Below are 9,949 nucleotides of genomic sequence, written 5' to 3' on the forward strand. Positions count from 1 at the left end.
CCAAGTAGCACTCCGTATCAAAAATTCTGTTTTTATCATTTCCCTACTCGAGGACGAGCAGGAATTAAGCTTGGGGATGCTTGATACGTCTCCAACGTATCTATAATTTTTGATTGCTCCATGCTATATTATCTACTGTTTTAGGAAATATTGGGCTTTATTATCCACTTTTATATTATTTTTGGGACTAACCTATTAACCGGAGGCCCGGCCCAGATTTGCTGTTTTATGCCTATTTCAGTGTTTTGAAGAAAAGGAATATCAGATGGAGTAGAAACGAAACGAAATCAACTAGAGAAGTTATTTTTGGAAGGAAACACACCTGATGAACTTGGACCCCACGTCAGGGGAGACACGAGGTGCTCACGAGGGTGGGGGGCGCCCCCCTAGGGCGCGCCCCCTGTCTCATGGGACCCCCGTGGCTCCTCCGACGTCCTCCCTGCACCCATATATACCTACGTGACCAAAAACTTCCAGAACGCAACATAGATCGGGAGTTCCGCCGCCAGAAGCCTCCATAGCCACCAAAAGTCAATCGGGGCTCTGTTCCGGCACCCTGCCGGAGGGGGGAACCCTCACCGGTGGCCATCTTCATCATCCCGGTGCTCTCCATGACGAGGAGGGAGTAGTTCTCCCTCGGGGCTGAGGGTATGTACCAGTAGCTATGTGTTTGATCTCTCTCTCTCTCTCTCGTGTTCTTGAGATGATACGATCTTGATGTATCGCGAGATTTGCTATTATATTTGGATCCTATGATGTTTCTTCCCCCCTCTTCTCTCTTGTAATGAATTGAGTTTCCCCTTTGAAGTTATCTTATCGGATTGAGTCTTTAAAGATTTGAGAACACTTGATGTATGTCTTGCCGTGGATATCTGTGGTGACAATGGGATACCGCGTGCCACTTGATGTATGTTAAGGTGACCAACTTGCCGGTTCATGAACTTATGCATAGGGGTTGACACACGTTTTCATCGTGATTCTCTGGTAGAACTTTGGGGCACTCTTTGAGGTCCTTTGTGTTGGTTGAATAGATGAATCTGAGATTCTGTGATGCATATCGTATAATCATACCCACGGATACTTGAGGTGACATTGGAGTATCTAGGTGACATTAGGGTTTTGGTTGATTTGTGTCTTAAGGTGTTATTCTAGTACGAACTCTAGGGCTGTTTGTGACACTTATAGGAATAGCCCAACGGATTGATTGGAAAGAATAACTTTGAGGTGGTTTCGTACCCTACCATAATCTTTTCGTTCGTTCTCCGCTATTAGTGACTTTGGAGTGACTCTTTGTTGCATGTTGAGGGATAGTTATATGATCCAATTATGTTAGTATTGTTGAGGGAACTTGCACTAGCGAAAGTATGAACCCTAGGCCTTATTTCCTAGCATTGCAATACCGTTTACGCTCACTTTTACCATTAGTTACCTTGCTGTTTTTATATTTTCAGATTACAAATACCTTTATCTACCATCCATATTGCACTTGTATCACCATCTCTTCGCCGAACTAGTGCACCTATACAATTTACCATTGTATTGGGTGTGTTGGGGACACAAGAGACTCTTTGTTATTTGGTTGCAGGGTTGCTTGAGAGAGACCATCTTCATCCCACGCCTCCTACGGATTGATAAACCTTAGGTCATCCACTTGAGGGAAATTTGCTACTGTCCTACAAACCTGTGCACTTGCAGGCCCAACAACGTCTACAAGAAGATGGTTGTGTAGTAGACATCACTCCCTGCTGTGACGGTTGAAGCAAAAACAGGGCATCCTTCCAGCACATGGCGCGTCAGCCATGGCAGACTTTGGATCTCCGGCGGTGTGGCAATGGCTGGGAGGGAGTTGGTTGAGGAGGTGGTGCAGGGGTGGCGGCCAGCTAGACAGAAAATGTTAGGCGCCGGGGTCCTGCGTGAGGCAGTGGAGGTTAGAGGAGTAGATGAGCTGCATCCAGCGGAGGAGTGGCGCCGGGGAAGTCTGAAGAGATAGGAGGAGGCAGATGGGCTAGTGCGATGTGGCTTGTGTGCACGAGCCCAACGTGCATAGCGAGCCAGGCGGCCGGCCGAAATTTCAGCAGGCTGGCCGATTGTAAACGTTTTCCTTGTTTTAAACCGGCTGATGTTTGCCTCGCGTAAACCATGTCGCGAGTCGTGCGATCAAAGCCGATCCTGCGGTGTTGATCTCAGGCGTGTGCACCACCTCTCCCACTAGACGCTTAGTATGCAGGGCCCGCTCACCGCTCAACGCTCTCCATCCCATCCTTATCCTCTCCCGCCCGTCTTCTTCGTCGTTCCCCATCCCCTCTCTCTCAGTTTTTCACACGCTTCATAGAGGAAGAGAGAGGCTCGATCCAAAGGCTGACCACTGTTGCTTCCAACCATGGGGCTGGTGCGCATCCCGCCTCAAACACGAAGCACTTCTGCAAGCCAAAGCATGCTTCAAGCGAGCTGTGGGTGCTGCAGCGAGGGGCTCGTCGGTGCTGAGTCGTCATCGGGGGCCACTGGTCTTGTGGTGCTGCGTCGCGGGGGTCGCCGGTGTTGCTATGCCGCGTCGTCGGGGCCACTGGTCTTTCTATGCAGCATCGTTGGGGCTGCGATGCAGCATCGCCAGGGTTGCCGATGCTGTGGTGCAGCGTTGCGGGGGTCGCCAATGTTGCTATGTTGCGTCGTCGGGGTAGCCGGTGTTTCTATGCAGCGTCGACGGGGTTGCCATTGTTGCTATGTAGCGTCGCACGGGCTGCATTGGAGCATTGACCGGGCTGCATTGGAGCGCCACCGGGTCGTTGAAGCCACGGTGGGGATGGAACGGACTCCGCCGGGGCTGCAATGAAGCTTCGTCGGAGCTGCATTGAATATTTCGTCAGAGCTGCAATGAAGCTTCGTCGGAGGCGTCCCACTCGGTGTTGCCATGGAGCAGTCCCCGGTGTCTCGCGGTGCTGCGATGCAGCACTCGCTGGTGGCTCCGTCCACCAGCAGCACGGGTGGTGTTGCAACGCAGCACGACGGTGGCGGCCGTTGGAGTAGAGGAAGATGCCCTGGCGTGTCCCGACGAGCACACAATAGCAGCCCTTGCAACAACGGCAGCATTGGACGCCTTGCCACTACAGTCTCTAGTCATAGCACTAGTGGTGTTCCAATGCATTATGTTGGCGGCCGCCGGAGTTGAGGAAGGTGCTCCGGCTCACCTCGGCGAGCGCACATGCAGCATTAGCAGCAGCAAGGTCACCGAGACACGTGGGTGCCAAATTGAACAAGATCAGAGGAGAGAAGACGCGAGTTGCCTTGTTGAGATTGAATGGCCATCAGCGCCAGATCGGACGGCTATTTAGACGGATGATTTTCCAGGAAAATCACCGGCGGATTTGTAGCAGCCGCCATCTCCAAATACATATTAGGCTCTATATAAATGGATAGAAAGAATACTCATTTGACATCAGTCCGCAAATCTATCAAGAGAATGCATGTGTGCATTTTAAAAAAAAACTAACACATGTTTTATTACACAATAATGTTTAGTGGAATACAATTGATAGGGGGATGCACAGGCCAAAGGTGACGCCCTGCAAATAAACTAAGCGCATGTTCAACGAGGCTATGTGCCTCCGTATTCAAGGCCCTTCCTTCGAAAACGAAAAAGCAATCCTGGAACTCCGATGATGTGATCCTGATCTCGCGAATAATATGGCCATGCTTGCCGCCGCTGCCTTCCTTGATATCCGATACCACTTCCTTACAGTCCGAGCCAATGACTCTGCATGTTTGCAAGAGATCGGTCGCCAAAGCCATGGCCTCGCGACAGATGAGAGCCATGCATGCTTTTGCATAATTGATGCCAACAAATCCTTCATTGTCAGGCCCATCACCTTCGGTTGCTTCTCTGTACAATTCCATTGCCTTCTCCATTATCTTGGGTTGCGATAAAAGTCGTGATCTTTTCTTACAAGATGGATGAACTTTGGATGAGAAGAAAGAGAGGAAATTTGTAAATGCTGACTCCCCTTTCCTCTTTCCTGCCTTGTCAAGCCATATAGCAGCAGCGTGGGGATCAAAACCAGCCGCAGCGGCTATCAACATTCCAATGTAATCCGCCTCTAGCTCATTCCTACAATAGAGTAGGTAATTAACATCATGCTCTTAAAAAACAACATCTTCTAATTAACATGACGTGAATGCTTGCATGCATACATATACTAGGCTAGTCTAATGAGTTCTTGTTAAGATGCTTGCATGAATAAGGTGTGGGTAAAGCAAGTGAGGAAATCAATATACCTTCGTAACAACGGCGTCACCAGGAGGCGGGTCAGGAACCACAACTCGAATATTATGGTCATCTCATAGAAATGCCTCGCAATAACATGTCCAACCTACGTATATATGCAAAAGAAATAAGCAATACTATCGACTTTGAAAACTAACAGCCTCACTGATCCAAAATGAACAAACGAACGTATTTGTGTACCTCATGTCCGAGGACCCATGCAATCTCAGAATCCGTGCTGGAATCAAGTAATCCCGTGGAGACTATTATCTTGGGCTCATTCGGTTTGGAGGAAATCTAAACGTAGGAATTTGTAGTATAGGAATTTGATAGGATGGCACTTGCCATCCTAAGGAATTGACTTGCCTCGTTCCTACGCACAAAATGAGCTTTGAGTGGATGTGTAGTTTCCTCCAAAAGCATAGGAAATGAATAGTATTCCTATGAAATTCCTTTACGCATTTCCTACAAACCGAATGCATATATAGGAAATTTTCCTCTGAAATCCTTATTCCCATGTTTTTCCTATAAAAATCCTCCAAACCGAATGAGGCCTTACCATCGAAATAGCATTGTGCCCTCCAGGCTTTTTCTTCAACAACTATCACCTCCCAATTGAGCTCGTCGATCCAATCCAAAGGCGTCATCATCTGTAGTGGTTCCTGTCTTTGCTGTTCTATCTTGCTCTTGATGGACAAGCCATGATGGATGGCGCCAATAATCTTCCAGCAAATGTCGTGGACGCGAACACTTTGGTGGTGGTGCGGGTCAAGGATCTTGGAGGCGTGCTGCTTCTTGAAATACGCAAAGCGAGACTCGACGAGCTCGCGCGCTTCGCTGGGAGAGCAGATGACCATGCGGGTCCGATTAGTGTATGGCACTGTCTCGACATGAAAAGCACGGTGCATGGTGATTCCTGTGCCGCCACGGAAAGTCGGTGCCATAGTTGACGTCGTGGCCGCATTAGTTTTGGCCCATTATCACATTGATGTCAAATTTGCCATTTTTGTATCTCAAACAATATTTCAAATTTTGATTTGAAATTTTCTGACAAGAGACATCGATGTTCCATCGATGTGCTGCATTTTTTTTCAGAATTTTTTAAACATTTTAAAAAATGTTTTCCGCATCGGAGCACCGGGAGCACCCTAGGTCTGGGAGCACTAGATACTTTCCCATGACATTCTTATGCTGACATCAATACACCCATATTCCCAGCACATTCAGAAACCCACAACTCCACCCACTAGCTGCATAGGCACTGAGGCGTCTTACAGCGACCAAATAGCACGAAGTCGATATGTACAAAAATTACATGCCGATGAACACGTCTCCACAAGAAAGGAAGCAGGGCATGTCAACAGCAGCCACCAAGCTGGTCATCATCGGCGCGGCTGGCGACCGGTCTTTGGTCGAAAACGACCTATACAGATGTCTGAAACAAATCGGCATCTTCATCGTTCAGAACTGTAGCAGCATATGGCACAGGTACATTGGGGCGAGAATTCTCCGAGCCTTCTTCACGCCATCATAAACTCTTCACTCTTATGAGCTAGCACCAGAGCACTGATCTACTAGGCGGTATTCCAGTAAGCTGGGCTTTCCATGTACAATTGCCCTGGCAATAAGCAAAGATATGATGATGAATGGAGTTGTTTCTAGTACAAAGTGCATGCTCGGTATAGGCAACAAAACATAAAGCGTAGATGCATGAAGAGACCAAGTGCAAGGCGTATCGATAATATCGTTGACCAAATGGTGAGGTTCTATTTTGACAAGGACTGGCTTACGGTAGCTTTTAACATGGCGTGAACATGTGAAAGTCTAAACTTTTACACCTTCAGTCAGAAGGTTGTAGGTTTTAAGATTCTCCCAAATATGAAATACTATCCTATCAGCAAGTACTATGATTGATGATTCCCATACAGAAAATATGGATGTCTGGCAAAAAAGAAGAAACTCTCACGAGCTTAATCACAGCATCACTAGCTATGATAGTGGAGTGCATAGGACCTTACCATTTTATCTCATCCAGTCTCGAGCACACACAAGTGCTTCAATAGTCTTGATGTTCAATGTGCTGTAGTGCTTTGGAATTACCGGTCCGCTGCTGTTGAATGCTGCTTCAGATTGGACAGCAGAAGCTGGCATAGCTAATATGTCCTGTGCCATAGCTGCTAGCGTTGGGTACTTTGTGGTATGATTCATCCACCAGTTTAGAATGTCAAACTCATCCTTTCTTGGAACTAGACCCTCTTCAAGGTAGTCATCAAGTTCTGTAGATATCTGACAACTTGCTTGTTCATTGAGATGCTGATCCCAATCTTCCAATAAATCATTATCCGCATCCAAAGCTGCACTATTTGAAGCTGCACTTGGCAGATCTGTAGGGTTGCAGTATTCATTGAAGAGTTCGCGGACTGTTTCACGTATGTCAGATAAGTAGCTCTCGGAATTTGTGCCAAAAGCTCGCTTCAGACGAAACTCAATGAAACCGATTTTAAATCTAGGATCCAGAACAACAGGTATTGACAACCACAAGTACGTATTTTGCCAATACCCATGGAACGCTTCCTGCATCTCCATAACCATTCTGGAAAATTCTCCATTACCATTTGATGCTTCTTCTTGCAACACCGTCCTCACTTTCCAAACCTCATTAAAGTATATATTTGCTGTGATAGAGCTAGGGCAAGATATTACTTCAATGACACGATAAAACATCCTCAAAATCTTGCAAATAGACTCAGCAACATTCATATCTTCTAGATTCAGCACTTCTTCAGAAGGAAATGACTTCTTGAAATGCAAAAGAACTTCAAGCCTAAAATAAAATTTGTGCCACCACTTAGCATCTTCTTGTGGACACTTCAAACTCATCTGTGAAATGACTTCCAGAAGCTGCTGTTGGGCTGAAGGTGAAGATGCATGTGCCACAAAAAATTCCATTACTGCGTCACCAACAAATCGAAGTATATCTGCTTGCCCTGCGGAGACAACACTATTTAAGATGTCGTCCAGACAAGCAATGTTGTATAGCTTGCCTTGAATAGGAAGGCACTTCTTTTCTATGAGCATTTCCTTTAGCTTAACGGTATTTGCATTGTTCCTAACATCACCAACAGAAGTCAAGCTCAAAATCTTCTGATCAAGATTCCAGTCTCTAATTGCATCCCACATGACGTTGTACGATCCACTTTCAGACTCCGGGACAGAAGCCTCCTTGCAGTGTATTATCCTCTCCAAATTAGTAGGTGAGGACCAAAACATGCCAAATTTGATTATTACTCTGTGAACCTTCCAGTCATCACCAACAAAATGTGCTGTCAAACAGAGGTAATTTACTGTTGGCTCAGGTCCATCAGGAGTCCAGATGCTTGCTGACAGAGACACACGTCGGCAGGAAAGTGCAAGTACATCCTTAATATTTACCTTTTCCTTCTGAAATAAAGCAGTGCAATGATCTTTCATATCATTATGAGAAACCATGCCAACTATAGGGTTGAGATTCTTAATAACTCTTCTCATTTCTTCATGCTCCACAACTGAAAAAGGATAAGCATGTAGAATTATCATTTTGGCTAGCTCTTGGTAAGATGTTTCTTGACAAAACTTCCCGGCGCTCTTGTCAGTTGAAATGTTCGTGAATGAGGTCCTCTGCTTCTTCAGGCTTGCACCATCTGATGTTGGTGGTGGGTGTGCTGGCACCATTTGAATGGGCTGGATTGTGTGGATGGTGTCACCAGAGGGACTAATCCTGGGGAGCTTGTTAGCGTATTCTGCAATTTGAACCTTCCCATTTGTCAAGGCAGGCGAGAGCTCATCATTCGCCCTGGAGTTGAAACTAGGTGCACTCGAAGGCTCAAACAAAAACTTATGATGATTGTGGAGACTTTCAAGCCGTCCTGGGCAGGTTAGGAGATGTCGACTAAGGTGGCTTCTCCCTCCAAACTTATTTGCGCTGAGACGTTTTTGGCAGTGAATGCAGTCTGCAGCCTGGAGTTTCCCCTCAACATAAATGGGTGTAAACTCCTTCCACACCTTCGACTTGAATCTGCTTGGAGTTGCTGAGCCGATGTCATCAAGCGTCTCCGAAATAATCTGATTGACCGGGTCAATTGGTGACACTGGACCGTCTCCATTCACCAAAACTGTGCACAAAATGTGAGTCGTTCATCAGTTGTATGCCAGAGGTCAACTGTTCTGACAATGTTATATCAATGTGTCCAGACCCTAAGCTACACAGAGCATGCTAAAGAGTAAACTCAACTCAACGCCGTGAACACACTACGAGGCAGAACCGGAGCGTACCATATGGGAAGTAGGAATCCTTCTGTTGCCCCTCCGCCGCTGCCTCCGACTTGGCCGGGCAGATCTTCTGGTGCCGCCACAGGTGGCTCGTGCCGTTGGAGTCCTTGCAGCTGAGCCGGTTGTGGCAGTAGAGGCACTCGGCGAACTGGACCTTGCCGTTGAGGAAAATGGGCTTGTACTCCTCCCAGACCTTGGACCTCTTCTTGTGCTTGTACCTGAACGCAGTGCTGTGAACCCCCGAACCGTACGCCACCTCCGTCTTCATGATGTTGTCCACGTCCACCTCCACCTCATGCTCCTCGGGATACTCCACGACCTGCTGCTGGATCACAGCATGCTCCATCTCCATGGCTGCACAGTAAACATGATTTATTTATTTTAGTCTTGCCTGCTACTAGCAACCTAGCATACAGCTACATCGAACTGAACAGGCTAAACAGCTACGAAAACACAAGATCTGCAGGTAAGATGGCGCTCGGGATACAGAAATCGGCGCAAGAACTCCCCCCAAATCCTACACATTTGGGGCGGGGAAATACTGACGGATCGCATCGATTGTGGGCTCTAGAGACCCCAAATCGTAAGATTAAACGCGCATGAGTAGCCCGGATCGAGGAATTGCAGGAGAAATCAAGGCGGAGGGGTCACCTGAGACGGAGATCGCCGGGGGAGCCTTGCGGGGGCCGGGGAGGGGCGATTCCGGGCACGATTAGGGCATCGAATTGGGTCTGCGGGCGGGCGGCGGGTGGGTAGACCCAGTTCGTCGATTTGGGCTGGGTAAGGGCTCGCTCGTTCTATCAAGACGGGCTCAAGCGGGCTCGTCTGTAATCGCTTTTAGTGTGGGCTGGGTAAAGGGCTCGTTCGATCAAGGTGGGCTAACGTCGGCTGCTCTTGTTTACGCTTCTGGGCTTGTCCTGCATATCATTTCCTTTCTTCTTCTGGCATTTCCATTTAAAAAAGGTTTTGTTTTTATTTCCTGGGAAAGATTATTTTTTCGATACAGTCCGGCGAAAATACTTAAATGTTATCATTTTCTACTCACAAATTAAAATGTTATCATTTGTCTGGAAAAAATGTTTATACTTCATACAATCATAAAAGTAGCTGTAGCGGGTAAAGAAAGGTTGCCAGTTACTGCTACGTAGACAGCAGTGGCAGGCCAAAATGACCACCTACAACTCATATTTTTTTTTACAAATTTAGTCACGGGATAAAAGCAGTAGTGGCGGGCAACAAACTCATGCCCTGGTTTGTCATGCATCAGTGGTGTGCAAAAGTTTGGCGGCCACAACAATATTTCATTGACCCGCACTGATTTTTTCTAAAATTTACAGAAGTTAGCAGTGGCGGACATACTCGAGCGCTCGCCAAATATATACT

At 47.1% G+C, this 9,949-nt stretch overlaps 2 protein-coding genes across 2 annotated transcripts; both read right to left on the reverse strand.

The window, feature by feature from the left end:
• Positions 1 to 3,498: 3,498 nt before the first annotated feature.
• LOC147986859 (mitochondrial metalloendopeptidase OMA1-like) lies at positions 3,499 to 5,226 on the reverse strand (the record flags this gene model as incomplete). The annotated part of the gene is made up of 4 exons (XM_087542173.1): positions 3,499 to 4,102; positions 4,270 to 4,364; positions 4,460 to 4,528; positions 4,813 to 5,226. Coding segments are annotated over 4 exons (1,182 nt in total), but the record flags the coding sequence as incomplete, so codon positions are not given.
• Positions 5,227 to 5,426: 200 nt separating this feature from the next.
• Positions 5,427 to 9,358, reverse strand: LOC125539788 (zinc finger BED domain-containing protein RICESLEEPER 1). Its single transcript, XM_048703303.2, has 4 exons — positions 9,218 to 9,358; positions 8,570 to 8,920; positions 6,277 to 8,409; positions 5,427 to 5,876 (listed from the first exon to the last, which is right to left on the reverse strand). Exons 2-3 carry the CDS (start codon positions 8,916 to 8,918, stop codon positions 6,281 to 6,283), a joined length of 2,478 nt encoding a protein of 825 aa, XP_048559260.1. The 5' UTR covers positions 8,919 to 8,920; positions 9,218 to 9,358; the 3' UTR covers positions 5,427 to 5,876; positions 6,277 to 6,280.
• Positions 9,359 to 9,949: the final 591 nt, after the last annotated feature.

The sequence above is a fragment of the Triticum urartu genome, chromosome 2A (genome assembly GCF_056163025.1).
Source record: "Triticum urartu cultivar PI428250 chromosome 2A, HENAU_Tu73, whole genome shotgun sequence".
Classification (NCBI taxonomy): domain Eukaryota; kingdom Viridiplantae; phylum Streptophyta; class Magnoliopsida; order Poales; family Poaceae; genus Triticum; species Triticum urartu.

Excerpts from the sequence above, each read along its gene's own strand:
- LOC125539788 (XM_048703303.2), bottom strand. The coding sequence starts at position 8,918 with ATGGAGATGGAGCATGCTGTGATCCAGCAGCAGGTCGTGGAGTATCCC. Across the intron at positions 8,410-8,569 it reads GGATTCCTACTTCCCATATG|TTTTGGTGAATGGAGACGGT; the intron begins GTACGCTCCGGT and ends TTTTGTGCACAG.